Source organism: Neovison vison, chromosome 5 (assembly GCF_020171115.1).
Source record: "Neovison vison isolate M4711 chromosome 5, ASM_NN_V1, whole genome shotgun sequence".
Lineage (NCBI taxonomy): Eukaryota > Metazoa > Chordata > Mammalia > Carnivora > Mustelidae > Neogale > Neogale vison.
In genome coordinates, this window is record NC_058095.1 from 55,665,901 (window position 1) to 55,690,050 (window position 24,150).

The 24,150-nt window shown below is 56.1% G+C and overlaps 1 protein-coding gene across 1 annotated transcript; it reads left to right on the forward strand.

Moving 5' to 3' along the window:
• Window positions 1-5,272: 5,272 nt before the first annotated feature.
• Window positions 5,273-22,312, forward strand: LOC122907746 (SLP adaptor and CSK interacting membrane protein). The gene is given in 5 exon segments (XM_044250560.1): window positions 5,273-5,551; window positions 14,740-14,863; window positions 16,401-16,464; window positions 17,054-17,127; window positions 19,110-22,312. Coding segments are annotated over 5 exon segments (696 nt in total). The 3' UTR covers window positions 19,265-22,312.
• Window positions 22,313-24,150: the final 1,838 nt, after the last annotated feature.

Sequence of the window (24,150 nt, forward strand, 5' to 3'; positions counted from 1 at the left end):
GACAGGGAAATTATGTCCCAGCCCGCACGGGCCGACCTGACTCTCCTCCCTGCCTCCCAGGCTCTGTGGAAAACCCAGTCCGGCACACGACTGTGCATTCGCTCCAAAGTTCCTGCTCTGTGAGTGGGTCTGTTGTTTGGCTTTTCTTCCTTTTTCTTCTTTTGCATTTCAGTATCATCATATTCCCTATGTCGTACTTCTCATCTCTGGGACAGGACTTCCTTTGAAACCTGTTAAACCATCAACTTGGTTTCCTCACTGATTAATGGGAAGAACACAATCTTTAACAGGTGGCTCAGTCTGTTAGGTGCCTAACTCCTGATTTCCGGCTCAGGTCAGGATCTCAGGGTCCTGGGATCGAGCCCCGCATCGGGCTCTCTGCTCAGCGGGGAGCCTGCTTCCCCCTCTCTCTGCCTGCCTCTCTGCCTGCTTGTGATCTCTGTCTCTCTCTCTGTGTCAAATAAATATATAAATAAATAAAAATTATCCTTGAACACCCGACTGGGTAGGTCCCTGTACCCAGAAACCCTCGGGAGCCAGCTTAGGCATAAGTGCGCCATGGGCTGGGGGGCTCCCAGGGGTGCTGGAGGGGTGTCCATTCCTGTTGCTGCCGTAGCTCTGACCATCAGGAGTCGGAAGAGGTCAGCAGGACTGTTCCTCTTGGAGGCTGTCGGGGATGATCAGATGACCACTTCTTGCCTCATCCCAACCACTCACTTCTAGGGTCATAGCTCTGCCTCCTTCTTGGAGGGGACCTTGGTGATGACCATGGCCCCACCTGGGTCAGGAGGATAGGGTGACCATCTCAAAGTCCCTTTGCCCAAACAAGGTGACATATTCATGGGTCCTGGGAATTGGGGGCCCATGAAATGTGGAGGCAAGAACAGGACTGTGAGGGCTCCCCAAGCCCTCTCAAAGGGATCTGTACCTCCAAGAATGGGGACAGTGGGTGGGGACCCCCTCGTCTCCAAGAGATGGCTGCTGCCTGCCGCACTGACCTTGCCTGTCAGTGAAGATCCCACCTCGATGACCTCGGGGTAGGGACAGGAGGGCGAGGGGCTGCCTGGCTGTGGTTGGGGATGGCAGAGCTGCCCCGGGGGGCTGGGGGAGGACTCCCAGTTTCCGTACATGCTCTGGCTTCCACGCCCCTCTCATAGCACTTTAAAGACGAGTTCTTGTTTTTGTGATTTACAAACATACCCCAAACTCCTCAGACCATTAAAAGAAGACCGTGTAAATCTCCAGGAAGCCCATCAACTCAGTGGCAACCGCTGGTAACATACAGGTGTTTGCCTTTCTTGACAGGTTCAAGTATATGATTTATAATGTCATTATACATGCGACTTTATCATCTGCCTTATTCGTCCAGTAAATAAGTTGTGGTCGTTGCTCTACAACAATTAAGTGTGGAATTACAAGTCCATTTCAATCAGCGCACAAGGTTACACACAATAACATATTTAACGAGGACACAGTTGATTGCCAAATTGCTCCTAACTTCTCACTATGATAAATAACACCCCCCGAGCCCCTTTTTCACTTGTCTAGGCATCTCCTTAGGGTATATTTCTTTTTCTTTTTTGTTTTTTTTTTCCCACAGAGAGAAAGAGAGAGCAGGGGGAGGGGCAGAGGGAGAGAGAGAGTCTCCAGCAGGCTCCGCACTGAGCAGGGAGCCTGACGCGGGGCTTGACCCCAGGACCCTGAGATCATGACCTGAGCCGAAGCCTAGAGTCGGACGCCTGACTGACTGAGCCATCCAGGCGCCCCGCATCTCATTTCTTAATAGCTTGTAAGAGATGCTCTCAGATTAGAAACCCTGGCCCACGTCCCATTTTCATTCCAACTGTTGTTCCCCATTCAGACGTCCACCTCGCAGTGGCGCCCCTGACCCTGTCGTCCTCCACGGACTTTAACATCAAACCCATCAGTGCTTCCTTTTATGATTCCTGGGTTTGTGGCAAACTTAGGAAGTCCCTCCCCACCCATGATGATTTCAAGAAGAAGAGTATCTCTATTTGCCTCTGGTACTTCTCTCCACTTTCACATCTTAAAGTTACATCTTTGCTGTAGCTGGAATGTGTTTCCTGGGAGACTGGGGTCCAGCTAGGAAGTTCTTTGAAATGACCGGGCAGGACCATGAAATGAGTCGCCCACCTTTTCCGTGCTGATCTGAACCACCACCCCTGGCATCTTCTAAATTCCCAAGCACACTAGAGTCTAGCTCTGGGCTCTGCTGTGATCACTGCCACAACTGTCCTGACTGTACTAACCCACTTCCTTGCCTTTGTCCCCGTCGGACTGGGAGCCACTTGGAGCTGGGGACTGGGTCCTATTCCCCATGGCTCTTGGTCACCGTGCAGACACGCGACCGCCTCTCAGCTCCCACGGAGGACAGCTTCACAGGCTCCCGCTCCCAAGGCTGAGTAGAGTTTGCATTTGAGGCTGGGTGAGCCCCCGCCCCAAAAGTCCCCCTGAGTGTCGGGGGCGCGTGGAGCACACCCTGGCCGATCACTGACTCACATCGTGGGATGGACAATGGTGACCCATCTCAGGGAAAACACCAGAGTCTTGTCCAAAATAGGAACTGCTCATTTTTTTTGTTTCTTTCTACTTCATGTCACTTGATACTTTGAACCGTAGGGTGACGAAGTGTTGGACCAGATGGGAAGGATCTGTGTGAAGGCAAGGAACAAGGATAAAACAAGGGTTTCCTCCCTGTCCTGCCCTGTTTCCAGGACCTGGGCAGCCTGCTGAGGCTGGGGCGGGGGCGGGGGGGCTCACTCCAAACAGACCTGACCAAACCCAGTTCTCCTCCCCCCCACAGGAGGTGGCCTGCGGTTCCCTGGGTTTCAGGGTCTCAAACTGCCATCCGCCGAGCTCTGGGCCCCCACCCTTCAGCCACCACCCACTCCAAGGGAGTTCCCACTGTTGGTTCCAGCTCTGGGCCTGGAAGCTACACTCCCCCCACCCCCATCAGCCGTTCTGAGATTAGAAGGAGCGAATCACAGGGCCTAGAAGCATTGTTTCCGCCCCGATGGCCCCATCCAGCCCTCCCTTCGGTCGCTGGTCATGACAGAGTCTGACACCCACGAGGTGGCCTTATTCTGTGCATGACTCAGATGCTGCGGCCACCTGGCAGGATGCTGATGAGGACATGGAATCCCGGGGGCCGGAGGGGACTGCAATCCCATGCCAGGTCCCTCCAGTCTGAGTGTCTCGGGTTCTGTGGCTTCCAGAGGTCACACGTGTCCAGCCGTCTCCCCTGGGGGACCCGGGCGGGTGGGACCCTGAGTCAGGGACAGAGGCACTGCAAACAGCCACCAGAGGGCGACCCCATTCTCCCAGAGCCGTGGGGCTCCTGCACAACCCAGACCCAGAGTGTGGCACCTCCCCGCCGCAGAAGGAAGGCCAAACCGACCTTCTGCCCCTCTTGGGCGGAAAAACAGTGGCAGAGCCAGAGGAAGAGTGTGGGTGGCAAGGAAATAGGCAGGTCCACGAGCCCTGGGGTGGGGCCCCCAGTTTGTTCTCCACCCCCACCCACTGCCACCTGCCTCTCTGCAAACCTTCAGCTTCTGTCCCTGTTCTCTCTCCTGCGTGAACTCCTACACATCCTTCAAGGCCCCATTCAAATGCTGCAATTGCCCTTCCCCAGCCCTGCCACTCCTGAGCTCCCCCGGGAGCACTCACGGCTCTCCAGACCAATGGCAGGTGCCCTTCCGTCCTGGAGAAGGTGGGCTCCACCACAGGGCAGACTACAGCTCGCCACCTCCGTGGACAGACTTGTGACGGGAGTTAGTCCCGCAGGCATTACAGCATGCCCTCACCTTCCCCCCACACCCGGAGAGGCTTCCTGTGAGCAGGCACTGGGTCTGAGCCTCGTGGGGCCCAGCGCAGAGCCCAGCGCAGAGCCCAGAGCAGCCTGGCAAACAGGCCCTGGGGTTTGCTGGAAGGAGGCGAGGGTCACTCGCTTCTCTCTGCAGGTGGTTCGGCTGCCTTTCTCTACCAACACGCACCTACCAGGCATCTTCCCTTGTGTCCAGGCTGGGCAGGCACCCCGTCCAGGCTCGTCACCACTGGGCTCACTTACTTCGCAAGCCAGGAAACTGAGGCTCAGACGGGGGAGGGGTTTACACAGGATGTTGTTGGCAAAGCGCTCGTGGGATCCGGACCCCCGGGCCACCTGGTGGGTGCACGTGGGGGTGGGGGGCAGCAGGTCTGTCCGGAATGCTGTCACCTAACAACAGCGGGCGCGGCACTACAGAACCACTTACTGGTGAATCAGCCACGGCCTTGGGGCAGGGGCTTAGCTCTACCCACGGACGCGCTTGTACCCCTCTCCTAAGGTCACTGTGACTTCACTTGTAGGGGGATTTGAGCAGGGACACTTTAGCTCGATCCCCCTAAGAGCACAAGAGTTTGCGCAGGACAGACCCGAACTCAAAGGCCTTCCCAGCAGGCCGGCTGCGCATGCGCATACTCCCCTCCACCCCACCCCGCCCCGTCCCACAGTGACCTCGCAGAGCTCCAGTGCGCTCAGCTGGAAAGTGGAGGTGACAACCCCCCAGGCCCAGGAGATGCAACCAGACAGGGGTGGGTCCTGGTCCCCACAAGGGCTCTGGGGTGGGGGTTAGCAGCCCCGACCCCTGACTGCGGACATGGCCCAGAGTCTGAGTCCAGAACCCGCCCACCAGCAGGTGGACGGGGTCGTGTTGGAAACTCGCAAATCCTGCAGATCAGGAATCACGCTTCCTATAGACCGGCTGGTAAGCACTTCCCAGAAAGCCCAGAGTAGTATCATTACCCCGGAGAGTCAAAATACCCTTTTCCCCCAGCAGACACAGTGCACGCTGTGTGCCTACTTTTACCCCCAGGATGCTGTTAGTCCTCAAAATGGTTGGTTGGCTTCCCAGTGCCAGCCCCGCTGTAACCGGCCTTGGGCGCTGCTGGGGACTGTCAGCTGTGCAGGTGGACACGAGCCCCTACCAGGACAGCCCATAGGGCCAAGTCCCAGAGCAGCCTCACAGCAGAAGCTAGCTAGGCAGCCCCTAGGTGGGCCCGGGTGTCCCCCAGCAGGTCTCCATGGGCATTCTGTGTTTGTCCCACCAGAGCCCGGGTCCCCCCAGGGGCTGCCTCTGGGTGGGAGCCAACGTCCTCACTCTTGGAGCCCTGAGCCGGCTGCCACAGCCAGGAATGCTCACCCACACTCATCTGCAGGGACCATTTGGCCACCCGGTCCCCCCTGCCGAGCCCGTCCCTAGGCCCCACTGCTGGGATGGTCCTATGCAGGGCCTTGCAGGAAGAGATCCTGGCTCCGGGGAGCCTCGGGACCTAGCTTCCCTGGAAGAAGGACGAGACTGCCTGGGGCGCGTGGTCCTCCCCCGCCCGAGGGCTGAGCAGGAAGGGGAAGTGTGGTCTGGCTGGGGCTCACTGCTCTGAGGTGGGCGGGAGGCCTGTGGGCGAGGAAAGTCTCCTACCAGCTGCGTCCGAGCCACCGCAGTCGGGCTCCCGCAGTCCCCTCAGCCGCACACAGATGGACACCCTCGCAACCCAGGTAGGCATCTGGGCTTTGGCCCTCTGCGGGGTGTAGCCCAATCTCTGGGTAGCCTTAGCGAGTCCAGTCTGCCTCTCGCTGGCTGGGTGAACTCAAAATCACAGCTCCCCTCTGGGCTTGGGTTCCCCTGCAGTCTGCCGGCGGGTTGAACTGACCTCATGACAGGTGGCGAGCTGAGTCTGCTGGAGAGAGCTGGTTAGCCTCTCCGGACTCTGATGAGGAGTGTGGGGATCTGATAGCTGGGAGCACCCTACGGGGTCTGTGCTGGGGGTGAGGGGGCAAGGCAGTGACCATGGCAACCTCGGGCTGCAGCCTGGGGCCCCTGGCACCTAGCCACCACCCGCCTGGGCGTCTTTGCGTGTGTGTGTGTGTGTGTGTGTGTGTGTCTGGGGCGTAAGGACCAATAAGGCATCCTGTGTTCCCGTGGCCTCGGGGTCAAGCTGTGCGGTGCTGGGCTGGGGTCAGATCCCCACCCAGCCACCTGCCGCTGCCCCGGGGAAATCACCATGGAGAGGGCCTGGCCCTGTGTCTCCTGTCCCACCCGGTCACGCATCACTTGTCCGGAGAGACACCCCCTTTCCTGGCCCTGGGCGGCCAACGTGGGGCCCGCCCAGGGAGCTTGAAAGTGGGACTGTGGAGCCTGGTGAAGACAGGACCTGGGGGGCCACTCGGTATTTCTTAGGATAGACGAAAATGAGAACTTCGGAGAAACACGGGAAAAGAATGACCCCACACTGCACAACCTCGCAACCACCACGGTAGGGAGTGTGGTGCTGGCCCTCTAGTTTTCCCCCATGTGTTGATATTTTGAAAAGTTACCATTGTCTTATTTTGATTCCATACGCTCTAGAGAGGACACACAGGCCTCGCTGGCTGTCACCAGGCACAAGCATCCCCAGGCTCCCCCCCCACCCTACTGATGGCACCAACATTGTTGCCAGACGGTCCCCCAGGGACAGGGCTCTAGGTGTCCCGCTCACGCGCAGAGCCAAACACGTAAGAAAACCGGCAACAGCGCGAGACAACCTGGTCAGATCCAAGGAGGGACCTCTGGGTTGCAGAACTCCTGGGATAATGGAGCAGGAAGCCCGAGTCATCTGAAGGTCTGGAGGGCTCTGCCCCAGGCAGATACATCACACCCAACGCCACGGAAACACCGCAGGAGCCACCTGTTGGGGAGGGGCGAGCAGAAGCCCTTTTTAGATGGGGTACCCACCATCCTGACCATGTGTTCAGTTCCTGCTTCACGGCAAGGCTGGCGGCAGAGCGAGAGGGGAGGCTCCTGCCCTTGCTTGGTGAAAGGTCCGCGTTCTGGGGTTTCTCACAGCGGGCTCCAGCCACAGACACGGGAACACGGGGAGAAGCGATTGCCGTGGGGGCACAGGCCCTCCACTCTGCTTTCCCAGGACCCGGGGCTCCCGCCAGGCTCCTGGGTCTCTTCAGTGTTCTCACCTTGTGACGCCCCACGCGACCCATCGGGTGGCCCCGTGCGACTGTCTCCCTGGCCGTCCCACGCCGCCCGCGGGGTGCCTCCCTGCTTTCGCACGCTGAGGTCTAGAGTTTGGCCTCTGACTTGAACTTCCTTGGGGCTTCCTCTCAGGTTGTTTCTAGATATGCTGCTACGTGATCGGAGGATATGGCTGTGGATTACCACATGCTTCCCCACCCAAAAATGATTTTTAAGTTTATGTATTTATTTAAGTCATCTCGACACCTGACTCATGGCCTCCCCCACAAAATCGAGAGTCGTGTGCTCCACTGGCGGAGCCAGCAGGGCCGTCCTGAGGGTCTGCCGTGGGAGCAGGGGCCGAGAGGGAAGAATGTCAATGGGGGGGAATTAAAAGAGGGGGAAAAAGAAGCTGAAACTAATTTTAATAATACATTTAGCTTAACCCAATACACCTGAAGGATCTTTCCCACAAGTAACCCATATCACATTTATCAATGACCTTTTATGTTCTTTCCAAACGGAGTCATTGAGACCCAGCAGGTGCCCAGCGGCCTCGTGGGACCAGGGGCTGCCTTCCCCGGCAGGGCAGGGCAGGTCTCCGATAAGGGGATTTGCATCCCAGGCCCTAAGGGCAGAGGGCGCATGAGGAACAGGGGCCCCATCTTTCCTCCGAGCTCTTTGCAGGTGGCCTCCTGGCACTGAGATGCTGGAGGCCTCTTCCAGCTCCAGCTGGAACCCCAGTCCCTGCTGCCACATGCACGTCCTCTCCACACCCTGTAGGGCTCACAGCTACTTGAGGTCATTCATTCTTCTTGAGAAAAACTCGAGTTTTTATATCCAGGACTTGCCCCACCAGCGAGTCCTGAAAGAAACACAGTGGCTCTCGCTCGCTCGGTACCTTCCTCCCGAGCTCAGGGAGCCCGAGCGGGAGCGGGAGTGGGAAGGGCAGTTCATCGAGAAACATCTCCTGTGTGTGCATGGGCCCTGGTCTTCCCCCACGGCAGGACTGGGCTGCTTTTTGTTTTTTCGGGGTTTTGGTTTTGTTTTGTTTTTTTAAAAAAACAAGTGCTGAATAAACCCACGGTTTCTGGAATTCCCGGGGAGGGCACGGTATGAGTTCTGTCCCCTGACTCCCCAGAAATGCCTTTTGGGGAAGTGAGAGCCTGGGCTGGGCCGGTGACTGCACTCAGCTGCCCTCCCGCCCCGACCACCCACTCGGTGCGGCGGCTGGCTCCCCGGGAGGCTGTGTGCTGTGTGGGGGCTGTTGGCACGAGGCCGAGAGACCAGAGCATCTCATGGGCTTCTGTTTGCCAGCTCTCAGCTTAATGCCGGGAGCCCCCGAGGCAGGGGGAGAGGGAGGCGGTGGGGCCGGGCGGGCAACATGGGATCTGAGCTGCCACCTGCCCCCCACCCCCGTCCTCAGAGGGGACGTCCAGCATCTCATTCCTTCCTGGATTCCCTGATCCGTAGGGAGCACCCACTGGGCTCAGGTGACGTCTAGGCCCTGGACACAGTGGTAAGGGCAGACATGACCAGTAGGCCCCAAGGCAGTGTGAGAGGCAGCACACGCGGGCCCAGCTGCAGGAAGAACTCATTCCTCCCAGCAATGACGGTGCAGATCTCCTTCCCACCCGCCCTGGCCAGCACCACGGACCTCCCAGCAATGACAGTGCGGATCTCCCTCCCACCCTGGCCAGTACCCTCAGACTGTGTCTCCTACTTCAAACTGAATGAAGGGGGGTGTGGGCTCCCCACTTCCTGCCCCAGATCCTGGCACGCCCTCTCTCCATCCTTGTTCCCTTTTTAAAAGCCGATCCTTCTTTCTGGCCGGGAAGGTGTCTCTTCTATTTCACTCCTGTCTTCTGCCCCAGCACCTTCTTGCTGCAGACACAAGGAAGCCGCTCCTGTTCTAAACCAGCTGTCTTTCCTCCACCTCAGTGTCCGACCTTCTCGGGCCTCCTGGGTCTTCAACACTCTGAAGGGGAGGAGGGTGGGGTCACTATCAGAGGAGGAGACTAGGTAAGGGAGTCTCTGTTCCTAGTCACTTTCACTTAGACCCTCTGGGGACTTTGGCAGAGATCCTAGGATGCCCCTGCTCTTGCCAGTGCCCTAGGGAATCCAGAGAAGGAATCCAGTGGCCCGAGGGGCCAAGGAAGTCATTCACACCCTAGTAAAAATCAGTTTCTCTTCCTCAGAGTCTGGCACTCCCGGGCAAGTGAGTTTGGATAGAGAGGAAGTGGGGAGGGAGGGAGCCTGGAACTTTGCAGTGACTTTCGTGTGACTTGTGGGATTTCAGGCATTGTGACAAGCAAACTGGAAAGGTATTTGTTTCGAGGGGTCCTTTCCAGTGGCTTGTTTTCCGCCCCACTGCTGCTGCTGCTGCTGCCTCTAATGGCGGGGGTGGACGGCAGGGCAGGGGGACCAGTCTCCAGTGCGCTCGCCTGTCCCCGCCGCGGGCTCTGCTGACTGGCCCCATGCATGTTCCCCCTTGGGGCTGAGCCCCCTACACTGCTTGTTAAAAATGTGGATCCCCGAGTCCCACACTGGACCCACCCATCAGAGCTGAGCTGGCTGTGGGGAAGGGGCTGGGGCCCCTGGCACCTGCATTTTCATATACCTCCCAAAGCCTGCATTCAGTGGTCACAGGCGAGGGCACTGAGGTCGGAAAGACCAGGGTTTGGCTCCTGATTCTTCCACTAACTGCTGAGATCTAAGCCTCCACTGCTTCATCTGTAAAATGGGCTCAGAACCACAAGCCGCATTGTGGGATGGGACGTGTAGAACGCTTGGAACCCATGGGGCCTTAGTGTGCGGCGCCTGTTACTTTTCTGGGACGCATTTTCATACTGCGGTTCCTATTATGCGCAAGACACAGCTAAGGGTTGAGACCTCGCCAGAACCCAGAATAAGGGTTCTGCTTTCAGTTCTGTTACAAAGGGAAAAACACTCAGCAACTTGACGTCAGCCTGGCAGAGTTAATGCAGCGGGGATTCGGGCAGCCCATGGCACCAAGCTGAAAGCTTAGCTTAGTTGATCCCTAGCTGTGTGGCCTTTAGCAAATCGCTTAACCTCTCTGAGCTCTGTTCAGGGTGAGAACCACGTCCTCAGCAAGGAGGTTATAATAAGGGTTCAGAGATGACATGTCCATCCCTGGTTCTCCACCTCAGCCTCCTATTACCCATCTGGACAATTTTATTAAGACCATAAACAAACTCCAGCAGCCAGGCCCCCACCCCAGATCCATTAAATCAGAGTCTCGGAGACAAGCAGCTGTTGAAGCTCCCTGGGTGGTTCCAAGGTTCGGGCAGGGTGAGGGTAGGGAACTTCCATAGTCCTCCAGGGCCTGATGCCTCCAAGCCACTCTGTAACTGATTTACTAGGAGCGCTCCCACCGCTCCCCTTCCCTTCCTTCCTCCATGTGGTGGCCACCAAATGCTCCCCCAGGTGACAGGACCTGAGGTCAGGCCTCCAGCTCCCGACCTCCCAGTAGCTGGGACCCCCAGGCCTGCACCTGTGGGCTCAGGTCCTGTGCCCTCCCCACAGCCCCTGGACTGCTGACCTGGGCCCGTGTTCGTTCCTCTTCTGGTCTGTACTGGTCTACACTGGACCGTGGGCCCCCGGCTCTGGCTAGTGGGGCCCTGTGTTACCTGTGAGCTCCCGTCCTACCTTGAGAACCTTCCTATGTCCTCAGACTCTTGAAAACAAAAATGTTCCCTCCCATGCGACAGACACCTCCCAGAAAGAGAGCCACGTCCGTCCCAGGACTCCTAACGAGGCCAGCCACGCCAGGCACCACGCGGTGGAATTCTGTCAACGACTGCAGACCGTCTGTCCCGTTTTCCCCCTTTTCCTCCTGACTCCTGGGCAGCAAAATACAGGATGTTGAATGTGTAAGCGCATGGAGGCCCCTTAGCGAGCGTCTCATCTCATGGAGCTCGGATCCTGGTGGCTGGTGCGCGGAGCCCACCTGCCCCAGAGTGGGGCAGTGCGGGGTCCCAGGACAAAGGGGGACAGAGGGCATAGGTGGAATCAAGGTCGCTGACTGGCAGCTGGGGAGATGGGAGATCGTGCTGGGTCGTCATGGGCAGCAATGTGAGCGGCCTCTTGAAGCCAAACAGAACGGGGAAACGGCTCTTCCGTGGAGCCTCCAGGAGGGAACCGTGACCTGCAGTACTGTCTTTGGCTCAAAGCCCCCGACTTTGCCCCGGGGTGGGGGGGGAGGAGCCACCTCAGCCCCCCTGCAGCCCACCCTGCACTACTTCCCTGGTATGGCACTGAGGAGGACAGACAGACAGACAGTCTCCCACCCATGACCATTCCTACAGATCACCTCTGGGGTCCCTTGGGGCCTGTCGAGAGACTCGGCCGCGTCTGTGGCCTGCCAACAACCGGTCCCACAAATGCCTCTCTGCCCCTTGCGGCCGGACTCCCACGGTCTTCTCTACCCCAGGCCGGCCGACCGGGGGTCCAGGTTTCACACGGCCCACACAGGCCCCCCACTGGCTGTCGTCCCCGCCGCTACTCCCTAGAGTCCACGTCCCCTCTCTAGCAGCACCCAGGGCACCAAACTAGCCGGGAGCCCAGAGGACAACGGGCAGGGACAGGACGTGGTCCCTCAGCACCCTCCTCGCCTAGCTGCCTCTCCCCAGCTCCTCTCCTCGTCCCACTTCTGTTGAGAAGGCGCCTCGCCACTCCACGGGGAGGAGCTGGTTCTCTGGCCCTGGAACGCAGGGACTTGGGGCTTTCCCTAAGGGTCCCGACCGTTCATCCGTGGCTCCCACCACCTCACCACCGTCGCTGCGCTCCTGCAAGCAAGACACCCTGAGCCCCCACGCAGCCTGTCCCCGATGGCGGGGGGCCATGGTGACCGACATCCGCAGCGGGAGGCCTGGAAGCTAGACAGAAAGCATCCCGCCTCCTCCCTGCCGGGGGACCTTGGGCAAGCCCCATCCCCTCAACCTCCACGCCCGGTCCGGGAAAGTGTGTGGCACAAGGATGAAGGGAGGGGAAGAGCGGAAAGCCCCTGCAGGCCTCGGGCGCCCAGGACACCCTTGAAACGTCTGCTGGCCAGTCAGAGCCGCTCCATGTGTAAAAACAGAACGGCGCGGTACCCATCACTGTGAGGTTCTCGGAAGTGTCCTATGTTCCACTTGGCTGACCTCACCCTTCTTCCTCTTTCTTCCCCTGGACACGGAGGACAATGATTTGCTTTGAACTTGAAATCTGAGCAGTAGCTTTTCCTCGAAGCTACAGTACGTGCTTAATCGATGGGTTTTGTGTGCTTTTTTTTTTTTTTTTAATTTTATTTTCTTGAAGTAAATACACACAGTTTTTGTTTTGGCAGGTGTGTGTGTGTGTGTGTGTGTGTGTTTTGTTTTAAGTAGGCTCCACGCCCAGCACGGGGCCCAACACCGGGCTTGAACTCCCAGCCCTGAGATTAAGATCTGAGCTGAGATCCAGTCAAATGCTTAACTGACTGAGCCAGCCAGGCTCCCTGTAAATACACATAATTTTTTTTTTTAAATCAAGTAATTCAGAGGGTTTACAGTGGAAAGTTGCAGCCCCGTCTCCCATCCTCCACCTTTTACCGTCTCGGGCTCCTCAGATCAACCTTTTTTTGTTTGTCTATTTGTTTTTGCTTCTCAGATGCAATAGTTCTGAATTCGTATGCCCTGGTGTTCACTTCTGTAGCCTTAAAGAGTATGTTTATATTGCCTTTTGGAGAAGTCCTTCAAGATTAAAGCAAAAAAAAAAAAAAAGATAGAAAATATGAGAGACAAATTAGACAAAGAACCAGGAGATACATATTTGAGTATAAGAGAATAGAAGGAAGAAAATTCTGTTTGTCCATCTGTCCAACCATCCATCCATCCATCCCTCCACTCTGCAGAGCTAAAGAAGGTGAGGTTCCAATTAGGTTTATTAAACGAAGAGCCCACACTCTGATGTATGGCATTCTCCTAAGTCCAGTGCCCCGTGACCTCAATGGGCCCTGCAAAACCAAATTTCCCGGGGCTCTCCTGAAAGCCAAGTTCCCAGTCTCCGTGCTTTTTCTCTTTCCCTTGGTTCTCCTTCCTCTATTGCTTTCTTCCGTGCATCCTGAAAAGGTGATTTACCCCCAAACCTCTCCTGAGTGCACGCCTGGGGGTGGGGCCACCTGGCTAGCGGACACTTCACTCTCGGCGGAGTCAGTCCCCAACACACCCGCCACCACAGATCAACGACAGACACGTAATGCCAAGCAAAACGTTGAGCAGAAAAGCTGCAGCATGACGTGCCTGTGGGACCACTAGGAGCACACAACTGGTTTCGCTACGCAGAACTCCGTGGATAGCCAGAAACCATCCTGTTTGATCGAGCTGCGTCCTCACGGAAGAAACAAACCTTGGGACTGAAAACCCAAATTATAACGGAACAACGTCATAAATGAAGTCGCTGGGCTGGTAACACACACACACGCGTGTACACAGGAAGCCACGTCAGAGGTCTTTGCGGGAAAAATGGCCTGAGCAGCCACAGCCTCATGGTGCCTGTGTTCCCTGCCTGGCTCCCTGCTTCTACCGCCAGTATCACTCTCAAAGGCTTGAATCGGAAATGGCTCTGCGTGGGCTGCATGGGTGAGCCTTCATCGGCTAAACAATGACTCGGGAAGTGGATTCTCATGTACCTGGGATATGCCAGGGCTCAGGGATTTTTTTTTTTTTTTTTGAAAAGCCAAATGAGCAGGCAGAGCGCCCGTGCCCTGGATGGGAGGGGCGCTGCTCCTTATCCAAGAGCTCCCTGCCTTCCCGGATGAGTCCGGCCCACAGTCCGCTCCCCACCGTGGCACATGTGCCCCCGCTTGGAAAACTAGGGCACACATGTCAGGACTCCCCAGGCTCCATTCAAACAAGCTTTTATTGTGCAATTTCACTGCAGCCTTGATGTAACACAGATTGCGGCACTCCGAGCCGCACTCCGAGCTGAATGTTAGTCATCGCCGTCCTGCGAAACTGCAGCCGGCCCCGGCCACGGGGACTTTCTAACAATCCTCGAACTTTCCGCTCTCTTCCTATTTCCCTCTCTCCTTCCCCACCCCCTGCCCTGTCCAGGGTATAACTGGGGGCTAACTGGCTTATCGCAATGTCTACGCTGAAAAGGTGTGGTGAGTTGATGGGGTACACCTGTGGACCGGGAAAGGCCCAGCACCGCCACCGGTGCCTCGGGCCCCTCGCAGGCGATAAGAATGTTTACGACCTGCTCCACCTGGCCAGCTTGCAGCCCCCAAATTCCCGTTCCTTTTTCCTGGTGGACTAACTCAGTTTGCCTTGCATTTTTACTTTCCCCCTTCCCCTCGCTCCGGGAGACCCACCGAGGTATTTTCCTAACCCCCACCTCCAAGAAAAAAAATAGGAATTAAGTCTCGCCCCTTTGATATAAAAGCAACTACATTTGGTGGCACCGCCCCTCCCTTACATGTTCGACAATCAAGGAAAGAGCAGTGAGCAAGCCCCCAGGCGCGGGTCTTGTCTGCGGCGCACACGACTGCCCTGGGAAGCGCTGGCCGGAGCCGCTCTCATGCTGCACAGGGGCACCTGCCCAGGCTCCAGGGTCTCCCCGCTGCTGGTGGGCAGGGTGTGCCCGAGCCAGCACCTGCCTGACCTGTAAGCAGAGGCTCCCCCGTGGCCGCATGGCGGCCCCCACCCCTCCCTGCCCGATGCCCCTACTCACCCCTCCTTCCTCTGTCTCTTCTCCCCAGGGCCCCACTACAATGGACTGGTGGAGGGACAATTTCTGGATCATTCTAGCTGTGGCCATCATCCTCGTCTCCTCAGGCCTGGGCCTCATCCTGTATTGTGCCTGTCGGCAGCTGCTCAGGCAGGGTAAGGGCAGTCGCACCTGGGCAGGGAGGGCGGGGAGGACTGGGCGGCTCCCCCTGTGTGCCAGGCTTCCTTTAGGGCAGGAAGATTCATTCCGGGCCTGTATCGGCTGAATTTTGGATGAAGCTTCATGATTCTCTGGGTCTCAGTTTCCCCCTCTGCTCAGTCCACAATGGACACGTTGGCCTCCACGACTGCCCTCTCTAAGGTCGTCCTCTGAATTCTCTAGTATGACAGCTGCCTTGGCCTCTTCGGAACACACACGAGCAGCTTCCCGGAGGCCTTACGCCAACTTTAGATTGTCTACAAGTGGGTTTCCACTTTGCTGTTCATCTCCCCAAACGTGAAATTCCTGATCCGATGGTGTGTGTTCTTGAGACCATATCCCCCCACCCCCATGACCTAAGGATGGTAGTAAGCTCACTGAGCGGTGTGGCCCTCTGCCCGGGGGCGCACAGCCTGGGCGGGGAACCCTCGGGGATCCTGTCTCTCCTGAAAGGTCAGAGCTGCACAAGGAGTGAGACTTGTCATTCTCCTCCATCTGTTTTTGGAGATAAGACAATTAAGGTTCAGAGAGAGGCAAAGCCTTGGCTGAGGCCTCATAGGAGTTGGTGGCAGAGTTGGGACCAGAACTCGGGTCCACTGGGCTTCCTGTGCAGTGTTCCTTCCCTTCTACCCCTTGATTTAAAGAATCTACTTATTAAAGAGAGAGGAAGAGAGTGTACATGTGCAAGCAGGGGGAGGGGCAGAGGGAGAGGCAGAAGCAGGCTCCCCAGTGAGCAAGGAGCCCCCTGCAGGGCTCGATCCAAGGATCTGAGGGTCCTGACCTGAGCTGAAGGCAGACACTTAACTGACTGAGCCACCCAGGCACCCCACACACACAGGTTTTTAAAAAGATTTTTTTTTTCTTTCTTTCTTTCTTTGAGAGAGCTGGAGCAAGGCGGACACTGGGCCACGGGAAGCAGACCCCCCTGCTGAGCAGAGAGCCTGTAATTCTTTTTTTTCCCCCACCCCGTAATTAATTTTTTTAAAGATTTTATTTATTTATTTGACAGAGAGAGATCACAAGTAGGCAGAGAGGCAGGCAGAGAGAGAGAGGAGGAAGCAGGCTCCCTGCTTTGCAGAGAGCCCGATGCGGGACTCAATTCCTGGACCCTGAGATCATGACCTGAGCCGAAGGCAGCGGCTTAACCCACTGAGCCAAGCATGTTCTGGCTCCTATACTCCTCTGTCCGTTTGCCTCTTAAACGGTTTCCTATTTAGATACGCACAAAAGCCTGACCCTGAACAAAAACCTCATCTGTTCTCTTTTATCTCAACCCACGGTATTAACCCTTGAGGATTAACGAAAGGCTCGGCGGGCAGAAGGCCCGTGGGGACGCCCGTGTCCTCCACTCACCTGCTCCCCGTCCCCGAGTCCATGTCTCCTCGGTGGTTCTTCCCCCCATGCCCTAAACACAGCTGGTGTCCGCGGACTTATGAACCACAGAGCCCCCCTCCTGCTTTCTTCCTACGTGGACGTGCTTATCTGACTCCTTAGGCAAGAAGTGGGAGATTGCCACGCCCTGGGAAGACAAGCAAAGGGATGAAGAGAAGATGTACGAGTAAGTAAGAGGAAATCCTCGGTTTCTCGGTTCAGAGGGCTCCCGCTCCCACCCGCCCCTGCACCTGCGCTACTCCACCAGGGCACCCTGATGGTCCACTGCGCCTGCGCGGCCCGCTCCGCAGATGGTTCACCCTCACTCCTGTGGAGCGTCCCACCGTGAGGGGGACCGTGAGGGACTGACCCGCTCTCCAGCTCATGCGCATCTGGGTGGTGTCCAGTCCGGGGCGGTGGTGCGCGGTGCCGTGAGGAACATTCCGGTCCGTGTTTCCGGTGAGCGCGTGCGACCATCTCAGCGGGGTGGATAAAGTCAGCTTTAGGAACACGAGGGTTTGGCGCTCACGTCCCCTTCCTAAAACAGGAGAACCCCGGAAGGCAAGCTCCGTGCTAAGTCCGGCTGCTCCCAGGGCGAGGGGAGACGGTTTCCTTACAAATGGGATCCAAAACCTCGAGAAGGTGATGCCTCCGCCTTCAGGAACCAGGGCTTGGATGTTCAACCCTGTCCTTTTTCTGTGATGTTTTCCTTCCAGTCGGCTGAGCCAGGACGGTCAAAAGCACAGCCTTACTCTTCTCTCTCCCTCTGTCTCCAGGAATGTTCTTAACGAGCCGTCGGTTCAGTTACCCCCTCTGCCACCCAGGGGGTTGCTTTTTCCGGAACACACATGTAAGTGTCTGTCGCTGACGACAGTTTCATTCAGGGTAGGGTAACACATTTATCTAAGTGTTTGAGCTCCGGCTGCCCGCATGAAATACCATAGACTAGGTGGCTTAAACAACTGAAATATATTTTCTCACTGTCCGGGAGGCTAGAAGGTCAGGACCAAGGTGCCAGTCAATTTGGTCGGGAGTGATGGGGTAGGGAAGAGGGAGAGAGAGGGCACTCTGGTGTCTCTTCTTGTAAGGACATAAGCCTGTGCGATCAGGACCCTACCCTTAGGACCTCATTTAGCGTTAATTACCCCCTTAGCGGCTCCATCCCGAACACAACCTCGCTTAGGCTTAGACCTTCAACATAGGAATTTTGTGGGGACACAAAACCAGTCCATACCACCAGCATCTGCAGATGGTACCATCCTTCTGAAAGGGACAAAGAAGTTAAAAAGGGAGCAGAGTGAGTAGCAACGCTCCTGGCGTTCAGCCTGCAAACTTACATTCAAATCCCGGTTTGGAGCATGAGTGAAAAGAAACCTGGGGTGTCACTGGGCCTCCCACACTTCCCATCAGAAACACTCTGCCTGGTTCCCTAGACTGGAATGTTCTTCCTTAAGCTGCTTAGGTAGTGGCCTTACTTCACCCTTCGAGGTCAGCCCACATGTCAGCCCCTCAGGGCACCTGGGGGGCTCGGTCAGTTAAGCATCTGATTCTTGGTTTCAGCTCAGGTCATGATCTCAGGGTCCTGGGATCGATCCCCACGTCAGGCTCCCTGCTTAGTGTGGAGTCTCCCCCTCCCTCTTTTCTCTCCCCGCCATCTCTTTTTCTCTCTCTCTCTCAAATAATAAAATCTTTAAAAAAAAAAAAAGGTCAGCACCTCAAAGAGGCCCCTCCTGTCCACCCTCTCTAAAATGAACCTCGTAATTCTCTCCATGAAATGCAGGCCAATTACCCAAAGTTGTCTTACTTTGTTGCTGTTCGTTTGTTTCTGCCCACCCTCCTCCTGCTAGAACACAAAGTCGAGGAAATGGGAACGTTTCTGTCTGGCTCACCACTGGGGACCCACCACCAAGACCAGGGCCTGGGGCTTAGGAGAGCATAGGACTGTCTCGACTGAATGAGTACATCGTAAGATTAGCCCACATTTACTGAGCAGCCTGGTGGGGCAGGCCCCTTGTGAGGCACTCTGCGGGCACCATCTCACATGACGCCCCCAACAACAGTGCAAGGCACATACATCCTTATTCCCCTTTGATGGATGAGGACACGGAAGCACAGAGATGTGCAGGGCCTCACCCATGGCGACACAGCGAGGGATGGCTGGAGCCTGGGGATGAACTGGGGATCTGACCGCAGAGCCCGGCAAGAAATGAGGGCTGGTCCCCTCTCAGGTGCACATAGGAAGGAAGAGATTGTGGTCGAGAATATTCCCGTATCATCCGAGGCCTACCTGGCTCGTTCATCGTCCTTTCCCTGCCTGCCTTGGTGCTTCTTTGCTCCGTGCCCATTCCCTAAACCCCCGTTCTGCAAACACCACTGGCCCCGTCCTTCCTTCTGAACAGAGATTCCTGCCTGAGCAATTAGGGGAAGTTCTGGAAAACACTGTAGGTCCCTGGGAGGGATGTGCCAAAAAGGAAACGTGGTTTGTATCACTTCCCTACGAGAATGAGGGTATCACACAATTCTACTCATTTGAGTACCGGCTTAGGTCAGCTTGTCTACACTTCTCTTTCCTGGTTCCCATGACGGGAGTGGGGGAGCAGGCAGAGGGACACAGGAGCCACGGTGTCAGACCGACATCTGCCATCGACCCACTTGGGGGATCCTGAGGCCGTGTCATGTCTGTGCCTCGGTTTCCCCCATAAGAGATGGGGGTCTGCTCCGCCAGACCGTGGGAAGATTACCCAAACCCATGAAAACTGTGCTGAGTCACTTCATCAAAAACGTAAAAACACACCACAGCTTTGCCTGTAAGGACCTTGTCGTGCGTTCTAGTCCCACAGGAGACCCCAAGTGAGCCACCAGCTACCTACTCGCGGGTCAACAAACTTAGAGACAAGAAGACCGTGTCCATCCCGAGTTACATTGAGCCCCTGGACGATTACGATGATGTTGAAATCCCCACACATATGCAAAAGCAGCGTTTCTGAGACCCCTGGCCTTTCTTTGCCGGCAAGTTGAAGAGGATTCGCACAGCTTTTTCAACCCACTGAGAACAGATGAATCCCAACAGAGAGCTGGGTCCCAAGAGCCCAGGGTCATGTCGTGGAGCTCTAGAGGGCAGAGCTTGTGGCTTAGAGCCAGAAGCACCAGCATCCAGAGGAACAGGAGCCGAGCTCTGCTCTGGAGACTCCAAAAGCTCAGGCCTTGAACCTTGAACCTCCCTGGGAGGACCTCTGGATCCGGTCGTGAGAAACACTCTTCCCCTCCTCTTCTCTTGTTTGCTCAAAGTGATGCCAAATCTGGGTGTTGGGCTGCTGAGCCTCCAGGCTCCCATCCCCAGCGCGGCCCCAGGGGTCCCACCCCCCTCCTCACTCCCCACCCTCCTCCCCCTACTCCCCACCCCACACCCAGAGGGCTGTGGGCGGCTGTTCCAGCTGATTGCTCGCAGCGTGTGCAAGTCGCTGCATCACACCTTGCAGGTTCCTCAAGACCGAGCAGTGCATTTTGTTCTTGGGAACCGTCCCCACTACACACCCCCCAACCCCCACAGCCTCTCCGTGACATTAGCCGGATGGACGCCAGATTCAGGTTCTCCCTGATTTTTTTTCCTGCGCCTCCTGGTGGCATCGTGGCAATCAACAAGGACAGAAACTGGTCACCCTCCGGGTCAAAGCACATACACGCAGCAGGGCCATGTGAGTTACATGTCCTGGGGAGCTACAGGAAAGGAGGCTTCCCCCAGGAAAGTCATGGGCAAGAGGCAAGAAAGGGACAATTACGTGGCAGGTTCAAGAAGAGGGTTCCTTCCATCACGTTCTGCACAAACAGCACTGAGATCGCTGTGCCCGAGGGCGTCTGGGAGGCCGCACTGCACCGCGTGGAGGCTCTGGGATCAGACGCGTGGAAGGGGCTGGGGTCCTGACATGGAAGTGCCCCCAACCCCAAGGCCCAAGGCAGCCTGGAGGCTCTGGAACCTCGTCCATTCCTCAGCATTGATCAGCTGAGCCCTCAGATTGGCGGGTCCTAAGCAGACTGGAGACCTGATTTCTAAGCAATCCCCAGGACATCCCACAGAGCAGGCTCTCAGGGAGAGCACCACGGAGCTCTGAAAGGCCGAGTGACCCTTGGACTGAGCTCCTCCTCCAGACCGGACACTGCATGCTCAAGCTGTGTTCAAGCATCCTCCTCTGCCACCATGGGACCAGTGGGGACGGGGGCTTCCTCCAGCTTCTGTCTCTCTAGATTCCCAGCAGACTTCCTTTGTGACCACCGCCTTCTTGTGGGCCATATGGTCCTCTCACTGTGGCCTGACGGACCCCTGGAGCCCCAGGAGCCAGAGAGGCCTCACTCCACAAGTTACAGGGAAACAAAACGAGTAAGCCACAGGACGGACGTGTTCCGCGTGCATGCCTCCCTCTTCGGAACGGTCCGTAAATTGGCCACATCGATGACGAAAGTTAGAAGCAAATACCAGAGAGGAATGACCTCCTCTTCGGTTTCTGGGATGGCCCCATCTCCTGTTCTCCTCCAGCCGGCCCACCCCCCGCCCCCAGGTTCTTCCACGTGCCTGCCTCATCCCCCCTAAACCCCAGCGGGGGTCCACAGGCTCCAGCTGAGCCCACTCCTCAGTCCCATCCCGGCTGCCCCCAGGACATGCACAGGACCCCCCCCCAACAGGGGCCCTCAAGCTCCACATACCCCAAAAGGAACACTGCCCTACCCCAATCCCAGACTCCCTGTGCTCTGCTACCTTTTCAGTCCCTGGAGTCAGAAACCAGAACAGTGTGCGGGGTCCTCCTCCTTCCCCATGTCCCTGCTCTGTGACCGCACCTCTGTGACCCGGCCCTGGTCAGGCAGCCTCTCCTGCCACTAACATCTCACCCTCCACTCCCCTTTCTATGCGACAGCTAGCGGCTTTCTCAAGAGGACATCTGACCCCCTCCAGTCTCTTGCTTAAACCTCTTCTTCATCCATCACCCTCAGAAACCCCTGAACTTCTTAATACAGGTTACAACACATGTCAGGATCCAGTCCCCGGGTCTCTCCTGCAAACTTCCCTTCCCCGCCCCCTTGCAACTTCCATTCTGACAAAATTTTTGCTCCAGTCACTTGAAATGACCTAGTCTGGGGTCTCTCTCGCCCCTACGGCTATGCACAGTAACCTCCCTCCCGTCTAGAACATTCTTCCCCACCTTCTCATCCCTCCTACGTCACCACCGCAAACCTGAACCTGGTGCCGTCTTCAATGAACTCCTCCCATAGCATTAGCACCCGGGGATGTCCTGTTTACCTGTCTTCCTCCCCCACTAAAGTGATGGGAACATGGGGACAGGGACGGTGTCTTTCCCCCCAGTGTTTTCTGTGGTATTTGTGTTTTCTCCGTCCCTAGCACAGTGCCTGGGAACTTTGTGGATATTCAACAAACATGGCGAAAGAATGATCAGTTGAATGAATGAATGAACAAAGATGGCCCGTGGGAATACATCCGTCTCTGCATTACGATTGCCTGCTTCCTTCTCCGTTCATTTTCCTAATCCGGGGCTCCTCTGGGGGTGGAGCTTGCCTGGCTCGTGGCCCAGTATCTAGCACAAACTCTGGCACACAGTAGGCCCTTAATAAACATTTACTGGATGTTGAACATTCCTAGAAAATCTACCAACCAGTTGGACAAAAGCAAAGAAGCAGTTTTTCCACAAGAAGGCACACTGTGGTTGAGATTCTACCCTGGGTACCTGCAGTAAAGCCATGTTTTTACCAGCTTGGTTAAAAAAAGAAAAGTTTTTCCCAATTTGGATGATAACATTAAATATATCAAAATCTTTCAAGGCCTTTTTGTCTGTTCTAGCCCCCTAGGACACCCCATGTCAGCCACCAGCTACACACTCACAGATAAAGGTACAACTAAGAAGACAGTTTCTACACCCAGCCTATGTAATCCAAAGGTGACTATGATGATGTTGAAATTCCTACAAATATTGAAGACCGTCATTTGGAAACAATTCCTGTTCTGTCATCTGAACTCTTTTGAGAACTGGTGATTTACTCCTACCACAAATCAGTGGATTATAATTTTCTTTAAAACAGTTAAGTCTGATCTTTATAATATAAACACAATTGTTTTCAGGAAATGCTCTTGTATTACCAGTAAAATTTTTTTTACAAATCATGTGTTATCAGTTAATATGCTTTAGACTGTGAGGAACACACTGTCCAACAATGGAGACTATATGGCCTCCCATGACAAGTTTACAGGTAAACACTCCAGGATTCAGCAGCTCTAAGACTTAGGAACCGAGGCTGATTTTTCTTTGATTCTCTTGGTTTTACAACTCATGGTGGCAATGCAGCTGCCACAGCTCCAAGCATCACATCCCCACATCATAACATTTCAACTAGGGAAGAATAGGGCATTTCCTCCCATGTGGCTCTTTTTGGGACAGAGAACATCTTAGAAGCACCAGTGACTTTCCCTGATGTGTCGTTGGCCTGCATGGGTGCACGCTCCCAGTTGCAGGGAAGGCTGGGGAGTGAGCATGGGGTTTTTTCAGCCCTTCTCACTGGAGGTGGGCTTTGCTAACAAGGAAAAAGGAGACAAGAGCGGCTGGCTAGGCAACCTCCCTGGGTCAGCTCACTTTCACAAATACCACTGTTCACTATTTGCACTTGTTTCCGGAACCCTGTCAAAGGTGTCGGGGGTTCAGGCCAAGGCCTGGCGTCCAGATACCCCCGTTCACCTTTCTTCTCCTTAGGGGGTTCCACACATGAACATAGAGGGCTACGGGTCAGATGGGAATTGTAACAGTGACAGCCCTAGCAGAACAGGAGCGCTACACTGTGTCGGAGTTCTGAGGTTTCCACCCTACAATGTAACCATGTCTGGGAACTGGCAGCTGGTGGGATGAGGTCTGAGAAGACCTGACCCTCCGCCTCCTCTCCCTCCTCCCCCTCCCTGCTCCTCCATACCCACTCCAATGAGCTAGTTCTCCCCTGCCCTCTCGGGTGCAACCCCAGGCATTAGCTGCTCCCACCACGCTCAGGCAACAGAAGGTCGTGCAGGCGTGCATTACATGCCCGTGTGCATTTGTGAAAGCTCGGGGAACGCACACTTCAGATTTCTGCATTTCAACCTAAGCACTTTTTAAAAATTTTATTTATGTAGAATGACAGTGTGTGGGCGGCGCACAGATGGAGAGCAAGAATCCCAAGCAGACTCCCTGGCTGAGCGCAGAGCCGACTATAGGGCTCGATCCCAAGACACACTGAGATCACAAGCTGAGCAGCAATCAGGAGGCCGACACCTAACCGACTGAGCCACCAAGGTGCCCCTCAACCCAAGTACCTTTTACCTCAAAAGGAAAACTGCCAACAAATCCTGAACTGTTACGTACTCCGCCGGTATTTAGGGGAAGGTGTATGGGTGTTTGCAGGAGACCTTGAAAGACACCCGAAGTCAAGGCAGCTGGAGAACCCTCACTTTCAGCCTGAGGTTACCCCAAGTGCAGGCGGGGCGGGGGTGGGGATCTGGGCCTGTAGCTCCGGTTCCAGCCCACCTGCTCCCCACTTCCCAGCAAGAGAAAATGGGAGGGGATGGAGGAAGGAAGGAAGGAGACAGTCCCCCTTTCCCGGCCCAAATCACTCCGTCTATATTCTCAGCAAACGTCTCAGGCTCGCCGCAGGTCACCTCCGGACCGAAGGTGACCCTTTCTGCCTCGCCGTGGCCCTCTCCAGAGCGGCGGGACCAGGGTCGGTGCAGGGTCACTGTGGGGCGGGAGCCACGCCGCCAGGCCCGAGGCCTCCTCTTTGCCTCCGAAGTACGCGGTCTGCTCTTTGCAGCGGACACCCGGGATCCTCACCAGCTCCCGCCGTCTCAGGG